The following is a 24,040-nucleotide window of genomic DNA, read 5'->3' on the forward strand; positions in this document are numbered from 1 at the left end:
AACAGAAGTTCTCTAACAGAGAGGAGATCCAAAGAGACTGAAATATGGTAGTGGTGAAAAAGGGCGGCAAAAGCTTGTGTATAATGAAAGATACACATGGCGTGGCTGGCCATTGGAAATGGTTGAATTCAATGATGATCCTGAAGGCTGCAAAGTGCCCATGGAAAGATGAAGTGATATTTCTCAAGCTAGTATTGCACTTTGCATGAATATAGTCAGAGAGGTGCAGGGATAGGATGAGTGATATAAAGTCCCAAGCTGGTGTTTTGCAAAGCAATCACCTAACCTGCATTTGTCATTTCCAGTGCAAAGACAAAATCATAAACTCAGAATGCAATATACTAAACTGGATGTACAACTGAGCAAGTGCTTTGAATAGTGACAAAGGGTCTCGGCCCGAAACGTCGACTGTACCTCTTCCTATAGGTGCTGGCTGGCCTGCGTGCTCACCAGCAATTTCTATCTGTGTGGCTTGAAATTCCAGCATCTGCAGATTTCCTCGTGTGTAGGATTATATGGGTTCCTGATTAACAGAATAGGGGGAGGAAAGGGGCGAGATGCTTTAGCTCCTGGGGCTGTGGGAAAATATCCATGAGCAGATGAATTTCTACAGTAGATAAGGAAGAATAGATCAGGGCATCCCAGGAAAAGAGATTTGTCCCTGATATTGGCAACCTGTTGGATCTTTTGGGGAAAAAAAACAGATTGTTCCCTTCAACAGAGGTTGGGGGAGGTGGTGGTGGAAGGGAATGATAAGGGGAACCCTAATTTGCTCTGTATGCGAGGAGAGGGTTAATAGTAGAAATAAAGACAACGGAATAGATACAATTAAAACCCCTATCAAACATGGTGAATGTAAAATCAAGGTTGCAAGAGAAACACCAGTTGGGTGGTATGGAGTGGTCAATTACATCATTAGAAATCAAAGTTCAAAGTAACTTTGAACTTTAGTGATGAAGACCATTAGGATATAGGAGCCGAATTAGGCCATTCAGCCCGTCGAGTCTGTTCTGCCATTCCATCATGCCTGATCTCGGATCCCACTCAATCCCATACACCTGCCTTCTCGATGGAAAATTTTCAATAGAATGGAAACCAAGAGGGAAGAATAATCATAGAAATGTGGGAATCTGCAGACTTGCAATGCAAACTGTTTGCCAATCTATCCCTTGAAATTGAAATTAGATAATGAAAAAGGGAAGGAAAAAGTCAGCAATGGACCAAGTGAAATCTAGAGTTTGGAGAAATTGACAGCAAGTGTCATGGAACTTTTGAAAGCTCGAAGTACTACCATTATAATCACAGATTTATCAGTAGAAGGACCGAGCAAGATGAAAAAAGAATGGTCCTTCCCACAATCCACAAGGATTGACTCCACATCGACGCCTATTGTTATGTCTTTGATTTTGAAGTGACTAGTATTGAAGGCAAAGCCATTCAGCACAAAAACAAGTACTAGGAAAGGGTGGGCAGCATCCGTGGAAACGATCAGTCTGACTCTCATAACCACCTCGACTATACCTCTTCCCACCCCGCCACATGCAAAAATGCCATTCCCTATTCCGAGTTCCTCCATCTCCGCTGCACCTACTCCAAGGATGAGGCTTTCCATTCCAGGACATCTCAAACGTCCTCTTTCTTTAAGGATCATGGTTTCCCTTCTGCCGTCATCAATGATGCCCTCACCCGCATCTCCTCCATTTCCCGCACTTCCGCACTCACCCCATCCTCCCGCCACCTCAAAAGGGACAGAATTCCCCTTGTCCTCACCTACAATCCCACTAACCTCCGGATTCAGCACATTATCCTCCGCAACTTCCACCACCTTCAACAGGACCCCACCACTAAGCACATCTTTCCTCCTCCACCCCTCTCCGCCTTCCATAGGGATCGGTCCCTCTGCGACTCCCTGATCCACACGTCCCTCCCCACGGATCTTCCACCTGGCACTTAACCCTGTAAGCGTAAGTGCTACACCTGTCCCTACACCTCCTCTCTTGCCACCATTCAGGGCCCCAAACAGTCCTTCCAGGTGAGGCAACACTTCACTTGTGAGTCTGTTGGGGTCACCTACTGCATCCGGTGCTCCCGGTGCAGCCTCCTCTACATCGGTGAAACCCGACGCAGATTGGGGGACCGCTTCGTTGAGCACCTCCGCTCCATCCGCCACAATAGACAGGATCTCCCGGTAGCCACCCACTTTAACTCTGCTTCCCAATCCCATTCAGATATGTCCATACATGGCCTCCTCTACTGCCATGATGAGGCTAAACTCAGGTTGGAGGAGCAACACCTCATATACCATCTATGTAGTCTCCAGCCCCTTGGTATGAACATAGAATTCTCCAACTTCCGGTAATTCCCTCCCCCTCCCTTCCCCTATCCCTATGTCACTCTGCCCCCTCCCCCAGCTGCCTACCACCTCCCTCATGGTTCCACCTGCTTCTACTCCCCATTGTGTTTTCCCCTATTCCTTCTTCACCTTTCCTGCCTATCACCTCCCTGCTTCCCCTCCCCCACCCCTTTATCTTTCCCCTTACTGGTTTTCCACCTGGAACCTACCAGCCTTCTCCTTCCCACCCTCCTCCCACCTTCTCTATAGGGCCTCTGCCCCATCCCTCTTCAGTCCTGACGAAGGGTTCTGGCCCGAAACATCGACTCATCGTTTCCATGGATGCTGCCCGACCTGCTGAGTTCCTCCAGCGTGTTGTGAGTGTTGCTTTGACCCCAGCATCTGCAGAGTATTTTGTGCCTAGGAAAGGGTGGTGAAGGAGTGGAACTGGTCAGGACTCTGCTCATAGATGAAGTGGCTGACTTCCCAGTGTGGGATGAAGATGTATAGGGACTGAATACCTGTGTGTGCATTAGCCATTTGGGGCCAGTACACTAAAAGCTGTCAAAGTCTGGATAATGTCAGAAGTCATTGATACAGGTGGAAAAATAGAATCAAGGTGAGAAGAGAAAGTTCCATCGGAGAAGAATACATTAAAACAATAGATTTACTGGAACAGACCTGTGGGTCTTGGGAGGCAGGAGAAATAAGCTGGGCATGATTAGGGGGAATCACGAGGTTGAAGGAAGATCCAAAAGAAATGAGGTAAATGGCTGGAAAGGGATGAACTAGAGAAGTCATGATCAAAAGGGAAGTACGAGATGGTAGTGTTTACCTTTTGCAAGATTGAGGTTAGTTTCTACAAACAACAGCACCTTTGATGGACAATTTGACGAGCATATTGGTGTAGATCCTCAGTTAAAAGAATGTTTCATGTTCAGAAGAAGCTGGTTTACACTGAACAAGTTCAGTAGAAATAAACTGAGATAATTAAATTCTTGCCAGCACTTAGGAATGTCCAGATCTCAAGAGGGCATGACACATTTCACCAGTTGTCAAATTATAATGTGTTGTTAGATATAGAGTATTTATCATATGACAATGGATCCTCAAATGCCAACTCAGGTCACTAATAAAATGTTCTATTTCTTAACATATAACCTATATATATTTTAGAAGATAACTATTTATCATCTAAAAATTATACTAGCTGAGAAAGAAAGGATAAATATTTAAGTAAATACTAACTATTTTACAAAATATTATTTCCATAATGTTGTATTTCCAGTCCCAACATCCAGAGCAGCAGAGGGAGAGAGCCAGCAACATCTTAAAAAGTTGTTTTTCAGGGAAGGACTTTTGTTTTCAGTCTTAGCAATACATTATATTTTTTACATTCTAGGATCAACAATTATGCAAATTTTCTACATTCCTCATATGAGAGTTCAAAAAATAAAGTAAACCCAAATCCAATTCTTGGTGTAAGTTTTGAAAATATATCCTAAATGTTATCAATATGACTAATGGAAAATGGAAGCACATTCCATTTAATTCTGAGCTTTAAGAATTTAAATTAATAATAGAATAAAGAATGGCATTGAAGGCTAGGATAAATGCCCTACCAAATGTTATTAATAACATATTACTTGTTTTATGAACAACCAGTAAGTTGTCGTTCATCTTCAGTAGCACCATGTTAAACCACAAGTTCTTAGAGGTGCACCAAATCATACAAGAACAGTCTTTATGGCACTATTGACGTGTCTCAGAACATTTTTTTTTGGATGGGAGAAGGGATGTAATGGTGCTTAGAGGTTCTTTTATGATGTTCAACATTTTCAAAGTGCAATAAGGATTGGCAATGGAAAGAAAGACAATCATGATTCATACTTTTCAATTACCTTTCTGAATAGCATGTGAACATTTAAAAGTTAATTAATGTACACACTGAAGCCTGAGTTCACCCCATAAGTTCATGCGCTAGGCTTACAACCTATATCTAGCACTGTACAGCATGATCCACTGCTTTGAGGGAGGGAGGGAAAGCAGAGAAATTCAAAATACAAGTGCTTTGATAATGAATGAACTGAAGGGAAAACAACTCCCTACCTTGAATTGTATTCTTCATTCCTGAGCATGATGCATCCTCCATATACTGCAGGATCAGACCAGGTTGTCAACAGGGAAAAATCACAAAGGCTCTTTTAAGATAGATTTGCTGGCATGGGATTTTCCTTATTTGTGCCACATCAATGCACTTCTATGAACTACTTTGTAGCTTTTAAAATGCACTCAAAACTTAGAGGGGCAGGAACAGGCCAATTGGCCCTGATCCAGCACTTAGCATGAAACATGGCTGATGATTAACTTCAGTAACCATGTTCCCAGCTTCTACTCGTATTCCTTGATCCCCTCTGCATTTGAGATATATCAACTGCCTTCTTTAATACAGTGCCTGTATAAAGTATTCACTCTGCTTGGAAGCTTACATGTTTTATTATTTTACAATATTGAATCAGTGGATTTAATTTGGCTTTTTTGACACTGATCAACAGAAAAAGACTTTTCTGTCAAAGTGACACAAAAGTGAAAAAATAAAACACAAAATAATTGATTACACAAGTATTCACCCCCTTTAATATAACACACTAAATCATTACTGGTGCAGCCAATTAGTTTAGAAGTCACATAATTAGTTAAATGGAGATGTGTTTTTGGAGAGCTGTGTGCAGTCAAGGTGTTTCAATTGACTGTAGTAAAAATACACCTGTATCAGGAAGGTCCAGTAGCTGGTGAGTCAGTCTCTTGGCAAAATCTACACCATGAAGACAAAAGAACACACCAAGCAACTCCATAAAAGGGTTATTGAAAAGCACAAGTCAAGAGATGGATACAAGAAAATTTCCAAGTCACTGAATATTCCTTGGAGTACTATTAAGTCCAATCATTGAGAAATCGAAAGAATATGTCACAGCTGTAAATCTGCCTAGAGCAAGCCATCCTCAAAAACTGAGTGACTGCGCAAGAAATGGACTGGTGAGGAAGGCCACAAGAGACCTATGACATCTATAGAAGAGTTACATGCTTTAGTGGTTGAGATGGGAGAGACTGTGCATTCAAGAACTGTTGATGGGTGCTCCACCAGTTGTAGCTTTATGGGAGACTGGCAAAGAGAAAGCCACTGTTGAAAAACAACTCACATGAAATCTCAAGCAACACACACAAAATGCTGGTGAACGCAGTAGGCCAGGCAGCATCTATAGAAGAGGTACAGTCGACGTTTTGGGCGGAGACCCTTCATCAGGACTAACTGATAGAAGAGATAGTAAGAGATTTGAAAGTGGGAGGGAGAGGGGGAGATGCGAAATGATAGGAGAAGACAGTGGGGGAGGGATGGAGCTAAGAACTGGAAAGTTAATTGCCAAAAAGGATACAAGGCTGGAGAAGGGAGAGAGTCATGGGACCGGAAGCCTAGGGAGAAAGAAAGGGGGAGGAGAGCCCAGAGGAAGATAGAGAGCAGGCAAGGAGTTATAGTGAGAGGGACAGAGGGAGGGAGGAACCACCACCATTCAGGGCCCCAGACAGTCCTTCCAGGTGAGGCGACACTTCACCTGTGAGTCGGCTGGGGTGATATACTACATCCGGTGCTCCCAATGTGGCCTTCTATGTATTGACGAGACCCGACACCGGCTGGGAGACCATTTCGCTGAACACCTACGCTCTGTCCGCCAGAGAAAGCAGGATCTCCCAGTGGCCACACATTTTAATTCCACATCCCATTCCCATTCTGACATGTCTATCCACGGCCTCCTCTACTGTAAAGATGAAGCCACACTCAGGTTGGAGCAACACCACCTTATAATCCGTCTGGGTAGCCTCCAACCTGATGGCATGAACATTGACTTCTCTAACTTCCGCTAATGCCCCTCTTCCCATTCTTACCCCATCCCTTTATTTATTTATCCCTTTTTTCCCTGTCTTTTTTTCTCCCTCTATCTCTCTCACTATAACTCCTTGCCTGCTCTCCATCTTCCTCTGGACTCCCCTCCCCCTTTCTTTCTCCCTGGGTCTCCTGTCCCATGATCCTCTCGTATCCCCTTTGCCAATCACCTGTCCAGCTCTTGGCTCCATCCCTCCCCCTCCTGTCTTCTCCTATCATTTTGGATCTCCCCCTCCCACTTTCAAATCTCTTACTATTTCTTCTTTCAGTTAGTCCTGATGAAGGGTCTCGGCCCGAAACATCGACTGTACCTCTTCCAATAGATACTGCCTGGCCTGCTGTGTTCCATCAGCATTTTGTGTGTGTTGCTTGAATTTCCAGCATCTGCAGATTTCCTCGTGTTCACATGAAATCTCAGCTGAAGTTTGTCAGAAGGCATATGTGAGTCTCTTAAGTCGGCTGGAAGAAGGTTTTATGATCTGATGGAACCAAATTCGAGCTTTTTGCCCATCAGACTGAATGCTATGTTTGGCGTAAGCAAACACTGCACATCATCAAAAACACACCAACCCTACTGTGAAGCATGTTGGTGGCTGCATCATGCTGTGGGGATGCTTCACTGCAGGAGGCCCTGGAAGGCTTGTGAAGGTAGAAGGTAAAATGAATGCAGCAAGATACAGCGAAATCCTGGAGGAAAACCTAATGCAGTCCGAAAGAGAACTGTGACTTGGTAGAAGATTTGTTTTCCAGTAAGACAATGACCCAAAGGATGAAGTGAAAGCTACACATGAATGGCCTAAAAGCAACAAAGTTAATGTCCTGGAGTGGCCAAGTCATAGTCATACTTTATTGATCCCAGGGGGAAATTGGTTTTCATTACAATTGCACCATAAATAATAAATAGTAATAGAACCATAAATAGTTAAATAGTAATATGTAAATTATGCCAGTAAATTATGAATTAAGTCCAGGACCAGCCTATCGGCACAGGGTGTCTGACCCTCCAAGGGAGGAGTTGTAAAGTTTGATGGCCACAGGCAGCAATGACTTCCTATGACGCTCTGTGCTGCATCTCGGTGGGATGAGTCTCTGGCTGAATGTACTCCTGTGCCCACCCAGTACATTATGTAGTGGATGGGAGACATTGACCAAGATGGCATGCAACTTGGACAGCATCCTCTTTTCAGACACAGCCGTGAGAGGTGAGAATCAGAGTCCAGACCTCAATTCAGCTGAGAATTTGTGGCTGGTCTTGAAAAGGGCTGTTCACTTGGGATCCCTATGACTCTGACAGGGCTTGAGCAGTTTTGTAAAGAAGAAGTGGGGAAAAATTGCAGTCTCCAGATGTGCAAAGCTGATACAGACAGATCCATACGGACTGAAGGCTGTAATTGCCGCCAAAGGTGAATCTACAAGAAACTGACTTGAAGCCAGTGAATACTTATACAGCCAATTATTTTGTGATTTATATTTGTAACTAATTTAGATCACTTTGTAGTGATTTATTTTCACTTTGACACGAATCTTTTTCTGTATATCAGTGTCAAAAAAGCCAAATTAAATTCACTGTGATTTAATGTTGTAAAACAACAAACCATGAAATCTTACGCCGGGGGTGGGGTTAAATACTTTTTATAGGCACTGTGTACTTAGTAACTTCCACTGTCTTCTGTGGTGGAAAATTCCATAGGCTCACCATTCACTAGGTAAAGATAGTTTCAAAACAGCCAGCCATGTATTCAAACACTGACCGCTAGTTCTGGTCTATCCAGACATCAGGGTCATGCTCCATGTATCCAGTTTGTCTAGTCTTGCTAGACTTTTATGAGATCTTCTCATTCTCTCTTATCCCAGTGAATAAACCTTTGCTAAAATTCAAAAAACATGAGGGAGTCTGCAGATGTTGGAGACAACACACTCAAAATGTTGGAGGAACTCAGCAGATCAGATTCAGAATCAGATTTATTATCATCGGCATGTGACATGAAATTTGTTAAATTAGCAGCAGCAGTTCAATGCAATACATAATATAGAAGAGAAAAAAAAATACAATAATAACAATAAATAAATATGTAAACTAGAGGGTGGAGCTTATGAGGGACGATAGCGCCCAACAGTGACTCTTCCACTTGCATCTTCAGAAACAGCTCTATTCCTACCTTTAATATCTTTATTTTTCCCTTTCAGGGTTCTTTTGAAGACCCTGACCTGGATTTACACGCAGGCTTCGGTTCTTTGCGAGAATGGGACCTGTTCTCGGGGTTCCACGACTGGCCGCTATTCTACATGCCAAGGGTTTGGCCTGAGAATCTCGATCGTGTTCAGAAGCCTAAGATCTCGGGGCTCTAGAGATGGATGGATCGAGGGTTGGTGTCATGGCATGAGGCTCGTGTGTCGTTGGGGAGGCCAGAAATTCTTTTGCTGTGGGCCTGAAGACCTGAGGTCTTCGCTATCTTCGGACACAGAGCTTGAAAAAAGCAATTAAATGGACTTTTCAGATCATAAGCCAGTTGGTTGTTGTTATGTCTTCCACTCACTGTGAAAATGGGGGACACTTCCCTCTCCCTTGCCAGGGAGAGAGAGAACCTGTAGTTTGTCAAATTTCAGATGAAATTCAAAGCCTTTGGGGTAACTTTGGTCTGTGTCTTTATTATTGCTCAGCACACACTTGGGCTCGGTGATGGTACCGATGCGCTTTTTTTTGCTGGTGGGGGGAGGGGGGGGTCGTTGCTCACTGCCGCTTATGCACGGGAAGGAGGGGGATTGGGGGGTACAACTATAGAAGTTCTTGAGCGTATTTGTTGACATGCTAAATCTCTTCAAACTCCTAATAAAGTGTAGCCACTGTCTTGCCTTCCTTATGACTACATCAATATGTTGGGACCAGGCTAGATCCTCAGAGATCTTGACACCCAGGAACTTGAAGCTGCTCACTCTCTCCACTCCTGATCTCTCTATGAGGATTGGTATGTGTTCCTTCATCTTACCCTTCCTGAAGTCCACAATCTGATCTTTTGTCTTACTGATGTTGAGTGCCAGGTTGTTGCTGTGACACCACTCCACTAGTTGGCATATCTCACTCCTGTACACCTTCTCATCACCACCTGAGATTCCACCAACAATGGTTGTATCTTCAGCAAATTTATAGATGGTATTTGAGCTATGCCTAGCCACAAAGTCATGAGTATATAGACAGCAGAACAATGGGCTAAGCACACACCCCTGGGGTGCGCCAGTGTTGACAGTCAGCGGACATGTTATCACCAATCTGCACAGATTGTGGTCTTCTGGTTAGGAAATCGAGGATCCAATTGCAGATGGAGGTACAGAGGGTCAGATTCTGCAACTTCTCAATCAGGATTGTCGGAATGATGGTATTAAATGCTGAGCTATAGTTGATGAACTGCACCCTGACATAGGTGTTTGTGTTGTCTAGGTGGTCTAAAGCCGTGGAAAGAGCCATTGAGATTGTGTCTGCCATTGACCTATTGTGGCAATAGGCAAATTGCAATGGGTCCAGGAACTTGCTGAGGCAGGAGTCAGGTCTAGTCATGACCAACCTCTCAAAACATTTCATCACTGTAGATGTGAGTGCCTCTGGGCGATAGTCATTAAGGCAGCTCACATTATTCTTCTTAGCCACTGGTATACTTGTTGCCTTTTTGAAGCAAGTGGGAACTTCCGCCCATAACAGTGAAAGGCTGAAAATGTCCTTGAATACTCCCACTAGCTGGTTGGCACAGGTTTTCAGAGCCTTACCGGGTACTCCATCTGGACCTTCTGCCTTGTGAGGGTTCAGGCAGCATCTACAGAAATGGACAGATAGTTGGCGTTTTGGGCCGAGACCCTTCCATAGGATTGAGAAGGAAGGGGGAAGATTCTGAACTAAAAGGTGGGAGGAGGGGAAAGAGGCTAGCTGGAAGGTGATAGGCAAAGTCAGGTGGGTGGGAAAGGTCAAGAACTGGAGAATAAGGAATCTAGTATGAGAAGAGTGAACAATAGGAGAAAGGGAAGGAGGAGGGGACGTAGGGGAAGTAAAAGGTCAGATTGGGGAATGGGGAGAGGGTGAACTTCATTCACCAGGAGGAATTGATATTCATGTCATTAGGTTCAAGGGGACCCAGACAGAATACAAGATGTTGATCCTCTACCCTGAGAGTGGCTTCGTCTTGGCACAAGAGCAGGCCATGGATTGACAGGTCAGAACAGGAATGGGAATTAAAATGTTTGGCCACGGGAAAGTCATCTTCGAGCTAGTCTCCTTCCCCTCCTCCCACCTCTTTATTCAGGCATCTTCCCCTTTCTTCTCAGTCCTGAGGAAGGGTCTCGGCCCGAAATATAGACTGTTTACTCTTTTCCATAGATGCTGCCTGAACTGCTGAGTTCCTCCAGCATTTTGGATGTGTTGCTTTGCTAAAGTTCCCTCCATGGGAAGAACATTCTTCCTCACAGAAAACTCTAGATGGGGTTTCACCAGAACCCTCTACAACTGTGGCTAGATACTTTTGCTCCTCTATTCAAATCTACATGCGATGAAAGCCAACATACCATTTAGTCAGAGGGACAATAACAAAGAAATGGTAAACACAAAAATCTGGCTGCACCCATGAATCTTAATATTATTGGATGATTTGAATTGATAGCAGATCCATGATGTGTGGAAGAAACTACACAGAGAATGCAAAATTATTTTACTAACACACTGTATAACACCCATCATGTTATATTCTTTGTGAGCAGAACTTTTAAGTTCAGTCTAAATATGTATAAGTTTTTCATTATATATGTCTTTCAAGTTAAATGATCTTATACTCAATGCCAAATACAACCAATTTGGTAAAATAATTGTTTTAACTTGCACTGCAGCTGAAGCTACTAAAAGTGACCTTCAAAATCTAATAACTAACTAACTCAGAGTTTAGCACAGGGTTTTTATTTCTTAATCTCCAACCTGGGAGGAGGTCAGAAATGGGCAAAGATCGAATAGGTGGTGGTGGCAGTAATGTCAGAAGGGGCCGTGATTATACAAACAAGGAGTATTTAATGTTTGCAGATAGAATGGAGAGTTGTGGTAGAGGCATGGAGGGCATGTTGAGGGAGATCGAAAATGGAGTTCTATCTCCAAGATAGGGCAGAGAGTTGCAATTTGTTTCCACAAGAATGTTTTCTCTCCAGTGGTCACAGGATAAATGCAATTTAGTAGATTATCTAGTTAATTTTTCTTGGATAAAATTCCATTTGAAACAAAAAGCCAGTGCCATAAATTGATCTGGTTCTACCATGTTCAAAGTTGTAAGCCCGTTTAGCAGTTACATATTTAAATATACATGTAAGTTCACATGAAAGCAACCATTAGAATAGAACAGAATCCTATTGCAACCTCAGATGCTGTGTGGGGGTAGTTACATTATTATTAACACATAATTTAGAACAAGGAAAACACAAAATGCTGGAGGAACTCAGCAGGTCAGACAGCATCTACAGAAATGAAGAAACAGTCAACGTTTTGGGCTGAGAGCCTTCTTCAGGACTGGAATGGATGGGGGAAGTAGCCAGAATAAAAAGCTGGGGGGAGGGGAAGGAGGTTAGCTCGAAGATGATAGGTGAAGACAGGCAGGTGGAAAGGTTAAGGGCTGGAGAAGAAGGAATCTGATAGGAAAGGAGAGTGGATGATAGGAGAAAGGAAAGGAGGGGGGCACCAAGAGGTGATAGGCAGCTGAGAAGAAGAGGCAAGAGGCAAGAGTGAGGAATAGAAGAAGAAAGAGGGAGGGGAAAAATTGACCAGAAGGAGAAATTGATGTTCATGCCATCAGGTTGGAGGCTACAGAATACCAGGTGCTGCTCCTCCACCAAGGGTACTCTTATCATAACACAAGAGGAAGCCACGGACCGACAGGTCGGAACAGGAATGGGAATCTAGAGTTAAGGTGTGTGGCCACCTGGAAGATCTACTTTTACAGATGGAACGGAGGTGCTCCGTGAAGAGTCCTCCAATTTACAATTGTTAGAATGAGGATAATCAATCACTTTTGATGGAACTTTAATGACCAGACTAAGTGTGTCACCTCCCTGTAACGTATTACATTTTTAAGACACCCCCCAGTCTCCCTCCTGCCCTCAGACCCCCCCCCAGTCTCCCTCCTGCCTTCAGACCCCCCCAGTCTCCCTCCTGCCCTCAGATCCCCCCAGTCTCCCTCCTGCCCGCAGATACCCACAGTCTCCCTCCTGCCCTCAGATCCCCCCAGTCTCCCTCCTGCCCGCAGATACCCACAGTCTCCCTCCTGCCCTCAGACCCCCCCAGTCTCCCTCCTGCCCTCAGATCCCCCCAGTCTCCCTCCTGCCCGCAGATACCCACAGTCTCCCTCCTGCCCTCAGACCTCCACAGTCTCCCTCCTGCCCTCAGACCCTCCCCAGACTCCCTCCTGTCCTCAGACCCCCCCAGTCTCCCTCCTGCCCTCAGACCCCTCCCAGTCTCCCTCCTGCCTTCAGACCCCCCCAGTCTCCCTCCTGCCCTCAGATCCCCCCAGTCTCCCTCCTGCCCGCAGATACCCACAGTCTCCCTCCTGCCCTCAGACCTCCACAGTCTCCCTCCTGCCCTCAGATCCCCCCAGTCTCCCTCCTGCCCTCAGATCCCCCCAGTCTCCCTCCTGCCCGCAGATACCCACAGTCTCCCTCCTGCCCTCAGACCCTCCCAGTCTCCCTCCTGCCCTCAGACCCCCCAGTCTCCCTCCTGCCCTCAGACCCTCCCAGTCTCCCTCCTGCCCTCAGACCCCCCAGTCTCCCTCCTGCCCGCAGATACCCACAGTCTCCCTCCTGCCCTCAGACCCTCCCCAGACTCCCTCCTGCCCTCAGACCATCCCCAGACTCCCTCCTGCCCTCAGACCCCCCCCGTCTCCCTCCTGCCTTCAGACCCCCCCAGTCTCCCTCCTGCCCTCAGATCCCCCCAGTCTCCCTCCTGCCCGCAGATACCCACAGTCTCCCTCCTGCCCTCAGACCCCCCAGTCTCCCTCCTGCCCTCAGACCTCCAGTCTCCCTCCTGCCCTCAGACCCCCCAGTCTCCCTCCTGCCCTCAGACCCTCCCCAGACTCCCTCCTGCCCTCAGACCCCCCCCAGTCTCCCTCCTGCCCTCAGACCCCTCCCAGTCTCCCTCCTGCCCTCAGACCCCCCCAGTCTCTCTCCTGCCCTCAGACCCTCCCGTCTCCCTCCTGCCCTCAGACCCTCCCCAGACTCCCTCCTGCCCTCAGACCCTCCCCAGACTCCCTCCTGTCCTCAGACCCCCCCAGTCTCCCTCCTGCCCTCAGACCCCTCCCAGTCTCCCTCCTGCCCTCAGACCCTCCCCGGACTCCCTCCTGCCCTCAGACCCCCGTCTCCCTCCTGCCCTCAGACCTCCACAGTCTCCCTCCTGCCCTCAGACCCTCCCCAGACTCCCTCCTGCCCTCAGACCATCCCCAGACTCCCTCCTGCCCTCAGACCTCCAGTCTCCCTCCTGTCCTCAGACCCCCCCAGTCTCCCTCCTGCCCTCAGACCCCTCCCAGTCTCCCTCCTGCCCTCAGACCCTCCCCAGACTCCCTCCTGCCCTCAGACCCCCGTCTCCCTCCTGCCCTCAGACCTCCACAGTCTCCCTCCTGCCCTCAGACCCCCCAGTCTCCCTCCTGCCCCCAGACCCTCGTCTCTCTCCTGCCCTCAGACTCCCCCCAGACCCCCCAACAGTCTCCCTCCTACCCTCAGACCCCCCCCAGTCTCCCTCCTGCCCTCAGACCCCCCACAGACTCCCTCCTGCCCTCAGAACCCTCCACAGTTTCCCTCCTGCCCTCAGAGTCCCCCAGACTCCCTCCTGCCCTCAAACCCTCCAGTCTCCCTCCTGCCCTCAGACCCGCATTATCCCTCCCATCCTCAGCCCCCCAGTATCCCTCCAAAAGTTAGATTTTATAATTGCGCACTCTTGAAGAACGTTCACACAAGAAATTGTTCAACTCTGATCCACAATTCAGAAAAGGTCACATAGATCTCTGGACTGCACCCTAAAACTTCATTAAGCCTAAAATTGACACACAGCTAGAATCTCAATCCATGTCAGGCTCGGAATCACGCACAGCTTTAAAGATGTATGCCAATAAATTAGGGATAATAAGAAAAACATCACACTTCCAAATCCAGACAGTCAAACATAAACAATCTAGTTGAAATAACCTACATGAGCTCAAACAGACAGACACCATTAGAAAGACGACTATAGGCAAGGCAACCAATGATTTCAGGTGAAGCAACCTTATCAGTGGGTCTGTTGCCAACAGTAGTTTGTCATCCTTCATAACTTTCAAGTTGTTTTTGCTCACCTCAGCTTTGGTCTTACTTTCTTTAGTCTACAAGATGAATAGGGGAAAAATGTCTCTGTAGAATTTGAAAGAATTTCATTAGTCCCAGGAATGTTCTCGAGCTCCAATAATCGGACTACAGGGCATAATTATCTCAATAATGATGCCTTAGGATTGGAATTATGAGGAAAAATGCTGAAAGAATCTCAGTAACAAATTTAGTAAGATGTCAGGCTGGCATCAGTCCTGGAAACATTTGCAAAGCAAGTATTTTTGCTGACATAGGGGGTGTGATCACTACTTGGTGTCAAATGTGATAAATAATTTCAGTCACACAACGCTGAATTAATATGTACAGGTGACAGCATTCATAGAGTTAGGGTCATAGAATACTACAGCACAGAAACAGGCACATCAGCCCATACTCTGTGCGGATTCATTAATCTGACTAGTCCCATTGACCTGCACCCAAACCATTGACCTCCATACCTCTCCTATCCATCTACCTACGCAAAATTTTTGTAAATCTTGAGATCAAACCCACATCCACCACTTGCACTGGCAGCTCATTCCACCCTCTCACCAGCAAGAGAAGAAACCCTCCCTCATAGTCCACTTAAACATTTCACTTTTCACCCTTAACCCATGACCTCCAGTTGCAGTCTCACCCAACCTCAGTGGAAAAAGTCTACTTGCATTTACCTTATCTATACTCTTCAATTTTGTATAACTCTATCAAATCTCCTCTCAATCTTCTAAGTACCAGGGAATAAAGTCCAAACCTATGCAACCTTTCCCTGTAATTCTGGTCAAGTCCTAGCAACATCCTTGTAAATTTTCTCTGCACTCATTCAATCTAATTTAATTAATCCCTGTAGGTAGGTAACCAAAACTGGATGCAATACACCAAACTGGGCCTCACCAACGTCTTATACAACTTCAACATAACAGCCCAATTCCTGTACTCAATACTTTGATTTATGAAGCCCTACTGCTAAAAGCTCTTTTTTATGACCCCATCCATCTAGTGTTGCCAGTTTCAAGGAACTATAGATCTATATTCCCAGATCCCTCTGTTCTATCACAGTGGTTCCCAACCACCGGGCTGCGAAGCATGTGCTACCGGGCCGCGAGGAAACCATATGAGTCAGCTGCACCTTTCCTCATTCCGTTATGCACTGTTGAACTTGAACATAGTGTTGCCAACTGTCCCGAATTTGCCGGGACATCCCGTATATTGGGCTAAATTGGTTTGTCCCGTATTTCCCCAGCTAAGGTAGAGCATTCCTATGAAACCTTTCGTGCCCAAATGGCGTAAAGCAAAGAAGCAATTACCATTAATTTATATGGGAAAAATTTTTGAGTGTTCCCAGACCCAAAAAATAACCTACCAAATCATACCAAATAATACATAAAACCTAAAATAACACTAACATATAGTAAAAGCAGGAATGATATGATAAATTCACAGCCTATATAAAATAGAAATAATGTATGTACAGTATAGTCGGGAAGATTAAGCCAAAACCGATATGTGGGAAAAAAATCGGCACGTACGTGCATGCGCACACAGGTGCCTACGCAAGGCTTCATGGTCATGGTAGTCTTTCTCGGGGTAAACACAAGTGTCCTGTATTTGACTGCTACTCTTGGCCCTTATTTGGGAGTGAGAAAGTTAGCAACCCTAACTGTAAAAGACATGTTGAGGTGAGTTTAACCCTACTTGAACACCCCCCAGCCCAGTCGGCCAGTCCGCAAGAATATTGGCAATATTAAAACGGTCCGCGGTGCAAAAACGGTTGGGGACCCCTGTTCTATCACACTCCTCGGTACCCTACCACTCACTGTGTAAGACCTACCCTGGTTGGTCCTCCCAAAGTGCAACTTTGAAGTATTCATTCAGCTGAACTCATGAATCATTATGACTCAAGTCAGTACCTAGATTTGCTCCCTGGATACTCTCCAGGGAGGCAATTTCTGTACCACCGGAGCTTTTTACAGTACTAACACAGCTCCAGATAGCAAGAACCATCAAAAAAACAATTTGCAACACTGAACATCAAAGGCAAGCTTCAGTTTCTTTACAAAAAACTAGAATCAAAGTTAATCACAAATTTCTCAAAAAGATTACATGTGGCAAATTATATAAGGCAGTAACATTGACTTGCTTTGTCAAGAAAATGGATCATATGAAAGCTCTGAATGCAGCCAATGATAGGAAGAAGGGGCTGCGACCGAAATGTTGACTGTTTATTCATTTCCGCAGATGCTGCCTGACCTGCAGGTTCCTCCAGCACTGCGTGCGTGTTGCTCTGGATTTCCAGCATCTGCAGAATTTCTTGTGATAAGAATAATTTTGCTAACTGTATTTAACAAAACTATACTGTATCTTGAGGCCAGGTCATTTCTTTTTCAGTATAGTCACATGAATAATCTACAAATACTATTAAGTCCAAGGGACTTGGTCCTAATTGATTTCTCTCCATGATAACTTGGCTGATCATACAATATTTGGAGAATGCTGGAATGAAGGATATGACAATGGAAAGTGCGAGTCTAATAAACTTGAAAATGCAGAGCTCAAACAACTGAATCAAAATAATGGTATGTAAACCATGACATTTCTTTTAAATTGGAATTAAGATAGCGACTCAGCTCAAAAATATTTCTGAGAGGGCCAAATGACTTAGATGTCTTATTATTTAAAAAATAACATAAATGCAACTGGTTTTAGATGCAATCAATAAATTAATCCAATACAACAAGCTAATCAAGCAATTTGAGCCACAGAATGAGGTGTTTTTGCTATCCATTATTAAACATTAACCTAGCTTTATCTCAATAGTTCCCAACCTTTTTTATGCCATTGATTAATACCATTTAGCATGGGGTCTCTGACCCCAGGTTGGGAACCCCTGCTTTAGCCTCACAAGCACTGCCTACACACTAACTTTTGGCAGCCACCTGGATAAAGGAGCTCAAGGTGGAGTGATCTGTCTGCATCCACTAGGGCTAGGGCAGTGGATCTCGAGCCCCACTTTCAAACTACGATGGATTTTTGACATGTACTGTCAAATGCCTTCTCAACTGCTTCAAATATTTTTAAGAATCAGAGACATTTAAACAAAGATAAAATAAATGCACACAATTATTTTAAAAATACATTCAACTAATAATTATTTTAAATTTTCTAAAATAATGAAAAGACCCCCATTGCATACCTCTTCCATTCAGGAACCCCATTCAAATGAACAGGGCTCTGCTATACATAGCAGGAATAAAGCTGAGGGGCTTGTCCTCAGCTTAGCAAGGTGAAGTTTTGGCCCAGGCTCAGCAGTGGACTCCGCCCTGGACTCGGAAGCACTGCTAGTTGAAAATGTTGTCAGAGCTCCCTATTAAAGTTTCCCCAAGGGGCAAGAACATTCTCCTCCCCACAGTGTTTAAATGTTATGCAATACAGGATAAAAGACCAATAACTTTCTGATATAGGATGCATTTCCATTTAACGTGACAACTTTTCAAGTATTTATCTAACTCTGACTTAAATGGTATTCAGTGACTTACTTCCTCGGAGGGTAAAGCTGAATTACAAAAGAAAAAGGGAACAATAATTTTACTTCATTGCTACTTGAGAACTCAATTGTAAACCGTCTACTTGGGTAACACGAGTATAAGCTGAAACCTACCATATTTTTCCCCCCACATAGACTTAGATTAAAACCTTTGAGAAGTAATATTTCAATGCAGATATAACTTTGTTTAATACTGGAAATTAAGTTCCAACATTCCCTCTATGAGTACAAAATTAAGAAACCAAATTCTTTCAGCTGGAGACCAATAGATTATCGAGAGTACTTCAATGAAACATTCCTTTTTACCTCTTTAACCCTTTTCATCAATGTCATCATCTGTTCACAGAAAATGCATGTAGACACATCTAGTCAGATCAAAGACACTTAGTAAAAACAATTATAGAAAGCAGTTTATAGATTATATCTTGTCATTCTCCTTTAAACAATTCTGTTAATCTTTTAACCACGTATTTAGGAGTCTTTCCGTGACACCTGACAGAGTAAAGTTATTGAAAGGATCATGGACACTTATATTTTTCCCTAGGAATTTTCGAATAAATCATTGGATTCAATAATCGTACAACACGCATTAAAGCACGAAGTGCATACTTTATCGTGATTTAGGGTCTAGTCATATTAAGCTATTTGTAAGTTCCAATCAAATGCTACAAGACACACACATAGCTTGCAACTATTGTATTAGCATCAGCTTAATAGTACTCATGACATTTGAGAAAGAATTCAACTCCCATTTGTCATAACTTAGTTACTATAATGTTGCTGTTTCATAACATTGTCCCCAATTTAAAAGATACTTTGTTCATATTTCTCACTTTGAGACAGAAAGAACTGCATCTTACCTTCCCCAATCATTACGACTCCAATAGACATGCCCATGAACTTGCTTTTTGTCCATACGTGAGTGTTTGCACATATGTTTTTCTCTTCACACTCTACATAAAATCCTGAGACAGGTGGATGATGGGACACCTGCTCTGACACAAATCTTAAAAGATAGTCTGACTGGCCTCTTCCCTCCAAGCCATCAGAGCACTCTGATTTCAGCAGACAACTCTGTGATGAGGTATTACACGATACACTGCTGGCGTTTTTTGGTACGTTCCATGAGCAGTGAAATGTTTCACCAATAATTGGATTGTACGGTTTCTTAGCTACAGCTCCTTTGCGGCCTTCGTGGAATGAGGTGAGGTAATACTCAACAAAACGGATCATCCTCTCTTCAGGAGTAGCACCATCTGCGATAGCAATGAAGAGGTCTGGGTGGGACATAAAATCCGCATACATCTCCAGTAGTGAACGTTTCTCCAGGATAAAGGTTGGAAGGACCACCTACAGTGGAAACAGAAAAAAACATTGCTAAATTATGTTAAGTTTTAACCAGGTGATATCCAGCAAGTAATGACACAAGATAGTTCTGGACTAGGTAAGTCAATTAGTTCATCTTGACATTTCACTCAAGCTCCTTTACTAGTTTCATAGCATTGCTCTTCATAAAGTGGTAGCATAGCAGTTAGCTCAACACTATCACAGCTCGGAGAGGAGTTCAGAGTTCAATTCCGGCACTATCTGTAAGGAGTTTGTACATTCCTCCATGACTTCCTGGCTTTCCACCTACAGTCCAAAGATGTAATGGTTAGTAGGTAAATTGTCCTGTGATTAGACTAGAGCTAAATAGGTGGGCTGCTGGGCAGTGTGGTTTGTTGGACTGGAAGGGCTTATTCTGTTTTGCATTTTATCTCTAAAAATGTAAAAAAAAAATGATTTAGTTGGCTAATATGTTCATCATTATTGTAGCGATTAATTAAAAACAAACCATGACTAAGCATGGGGGGGGGGGAAGCTGACACTGTATGATGCACTACCCACAACAAAGTTACAAAATCAAAGAAAGTATGTTCAACCCTTTATTGAAAAACCAGCAAAATGAACTATCTTGTAATGATAAAAACTAATGAAACTAAAGCTAGCAATATCATGAAATAAGTAGTCTTAGCCTATTTAAACGTAGTGAAGCATTCTTAAAGATATTTAAGAGTATTTAGCAGTCAACCCGTGGCCCATTCACTGGCTCCACCCAAAACTAAAAATAAGTCAGACAAAATATGAATAGTTAACTAAACTCTTTGCTTCTACCACGCCCCAACCCACGTGACAAATTATCCATTATAAACACGCAACACAATACGGACAGACAGAAAATGGATACACCTGGCTCCTACAATCATCACGTGTCGTCTACTTATAACAAGCAGCTAACTAATTCATCCTCCGCATTTCCCTCATGGGCCTGAATTTTAATTTATTTATATAAAGTTTCCCACTTGGAAATAGGCTTTTAAGGTATTTTCATCAGCCTCACAACAAATACGTGATATTCAAAAAGAAATCTCCCCTTTTTGTTAAAAATGTACTTAAAATGCATCTTTAATTATAGACAAAGTTGCTGAAGGAAATATGCAGCACCCATGACATCAGCTTAAAATTGACTGGAATTTTACATAACCTATTTACAGTTCTGTGCAAAAGTCTTCGGTATCCTACCTATATATATATATATATATATATATATATATATGCCTTAGACCTTTGCACAGTACTGTATTTACTTTTCATACATCACTATAAGAAATGAATAGTGGCCTCAGATATTTAATAAATAATAAATTTGGCACCTAGGAGTACATTCCATATCTGTATGGAACAACAGAAGTGTTAAATAATTCTGAAAATAGTTTTTCCCCTTTGTCGGAAATACTAACTTAGCTTACAATTATAACAAATATCAAAAATATTAAAATTTCAAAATATTTATTGTATGATCCCACCTTTGTCCCTTTTAAATAATCCAAGCTTAGTATTATGCATTTTATTTTAAAGTAATTTGTTTGTTACTGACATCCCATTTCTTTTCCATCACAAATCAATTCATTGATGGCACCAAAAGTTCTCAATAAATAAATAATTGATGGACTTATGAATAATGAGGAAGATTGTCAAAGATAACATCTTCAAAGAGGAAGATATTGATCAAAGATAACATCTTCAAAGAGGAAGATAGTGATCAGATGGAAATTTGGGCAGAGAAATAGTGGATGGAATTTAATCTAGACAAGTGTGAGGTGTTGCATTTTCGAGACCAAATGCAAGAGGAGGGTGTAAATGGCAGGGGCACTGATGTACGGAGGGATTGTGGGGCGCACGGCATAGTTCGCCGAAGAGGGATCATCATCATTATGTGGCATGACATATGACATGGGTGATTCATGGTCTTTCCATGACCATGATTGCTGGTATATTTTTTCTGCAGAAGTGACTTACCATTGTCTTCTTCTGGGCAGTGTCTTTACAAGACGGGTGACCCCAGCTATTATCAATATTCTTCAGAGATTGTCTGCCTGGCATCAGTGGTCACATAACTAGGACTTGTGATATGCACTAGCTGCTCATACAACCCATCATCTCTTCTATGGCTTCACTCGACCCTGATTTGGGTGGGGTGGGAGGGCTAAGCAGGTGTTACACTTTGCCCAAAGGTGACCTGTGGTCTAGTGGAGGGAAGGAGCGCCTTACACCTCCTTTGGCAGGGACGCATCTCCACCTCACCATCCAGAGTGGCAATACAAGTGGATAAGGATGGTAAAAGGTGTACAGCATGCCTGCTTTCATCAGTAGAATGTGAGTATAAAAGTTGAGATATCATATAGTAACATTATAAATATATGGTCACTCCAAACCATCACATTTGGAGTATTGTGCACAGCTCTGGTTGCCACACTACAGGAAGGAATCAGATTCGGGCTTATTATCACTGATATACTGTACGTTGTGAAATTTATTGCTTCATGGCTACTGTGGAGTACAAGACAAAATATTATTATAAACTACAATAATAAAATAAAATAACAAACAGTGCAAAAGACAAACAGTGAGGTAGTGTTCATGTACTGTTTAGAAATCTAAAGGCAGAGAATAAGCGGCTCCTAAAACGTGCATCCTCACACTCCTGCACCTCCTCCCCGACGGCAGTAATAAAAGGGCATGTCTAGATTGACAGGGTCCTTAATGGTGGAGGTCGCCCTCCTGAGGCACCGCCTTTTGAAGATGTCCTCTATTGTGGGGATGCCATCTGCAGAGGCTGCAGAAGTATTTCACCAGGATGTTTCCTAGACTGCTAGATTGGAAAGAATTAACTACAAGGAGTAGTTGGACATACTTGCATTGTTTTCTCTGGAAAGCTGAGATGGAGAGGCGACCTGACAACAGTATATAAAATTATGACTGAAGTAGGTTGAGTAGATAGCTTTTTCCCTAGGGTGGAAGTGTCACATTCTAGAGAACTTCGGATAAAGGTGAGAGGGGAGAAGTTTAAAGGAGAAGAGGCTATTTTTCTGTACACAGAGATAAGTGAGTACTTGGACACACTGCAAGGGGAAATGGTAAGAACAGATGTTAGAATCAGAATCAGGACAAACATCACCAGCTTTTGTTGTGAAATTTGTCTTTGCAGCAGTAGTACATTGCAATACATAACAGAAAAAAAGGTGAATTACAGTATATGTATCTGTAAGTGAATCATTGAGTATATGCTTTCATTACTGATGGCAGTAATGAGAACAAGACAAGACTTGGGTGATGGGGGTCTTTAAATGATGTACGCCATCTGCGGCATCGCTCCTCAAAGATGTACGAGATACTACGGAGGCTAGTGCCCATGATAGATCTAAGTTTACAACACTCTGCTGCTTATTTCGATCCGGAGCAGTGCCCCCCACCCCCATACCAGACAATAGTTAAAATGTTCTCCTTGGCACATCTATAGAAACTTGAGTGTGTCTTTGGTGACATACCAAATCTCCTCAAGCTCCTAATGAAATATAGCTGCTGTCATGCCAACATTTCAGAAGATTTAAGAACAGGCGGTAAATTTAGGGACACAGAGCAGGTGCAAGGAGATGGGATTAGTTAGATTGGCATTGTGATCTGCAGAGACACAGGGAGCCCAGGGATATACTTCTATGCTGTACTTTTATAGGTTTCCCCTCCCAAAGTTGGCCAACAGCAACTTGCACTTATTTATGTCTAAATCCCTAAGATAAAGGTGCCATTCTGAATTACCTTGCACAATGAACACAATTAATTTCCCTCCCTGTGTGAATTTAAGATTAAAAGTATTGTTTTTTCTGTGCAAGTGAACAGAATACTATTTGTTTGAGATAAGTAATAAAGGCAATACAAGCAATAGCTTTCTGAACTTGAAAGTCTAGTTGTCTGAGCCTGATTGAAAAGAAAGTGTAAAATTTCAGTTTCAATTAAAAGGTTTGTCAACGCACTAGCAAACCAGTTTACTTTTATTCACATATTCAGTTTAATTATGAACATAACAGATGAATTAATATCTTAAATTCAGCTAGTTTATGTGCTTTTTCACACCGACAATTCTTAGATCTCAAGAATGGAACGTTGTTTTTCCACACATGCTTTTCTCCTCAAACAGGAGAAAGATGTGTCTGATTAGCAATCACTCAAACCCAATCAATATTTTTTTTCTCCTTCCACTCTCCTCGTTCAGTACTCTACTCAATCTTTACTCAATTTGAACTATCAAACACAGCACATTTGACTTGGGTGGACTTCTTAACCAACAGACCCATGATAGTCAAGATGCCCAACTGCTCCTCATGCACCATTATCCTCACAAACCTCCCCTGCCCCCCCCCGGGCTGTATGCTCAGCCCATTGCTCACACATGCCTGCGTGATCAAACACCAGAGTAATCACATTGTCAAGTTCATCGATGACACTACAGTAGTGGGGCTCATCACCAACAACAATGGGACTACCTACAGACAGGAGGTGGAAG

At 43.5% G+C, this 24,040-nt stretch overlaps 1 protein-coding gene across 2 annotated transcripts in view; it reads right to left on the reverse strand.

The window, feature by feature from the left end:
• The window catches only part of osbpl11 (oxysterol binding protein-like 11), a 140,684-nt gene that overhangs the window by 17,347 nt on the left and 99,297 nt on the right, over positions 1-24,040 (reverse strand). For both annotated transcript variants that reach the window (XM_072262093.1, XM_072262094.1), the window contains one exon: positions 19,020-19,509. In XM_072262093.1, the coding sequence (XP_072118194.1) occupies positions 19,020-19,509 (490 nt within the window). The remainder of the gene's footprint in view (positions 1-19,019; positions 19,510-24,040) is intronic.

The sequence above is a fragment of the Mobula birostris genome, chromosome 6 (genome assembly GCF_030028105.1).
Source record: "Mobula birostris isolate sMobBir1 chromosome 6, sMobBir1.hap1, whole genome shotgun sequence".
NCBI classification, from domain to species: Eukaryota; Metazoa; Chordata; class Chondrichthyes; order Myliobatiformes; family Myliobatidae; genus Mobula; species Mobula birostris.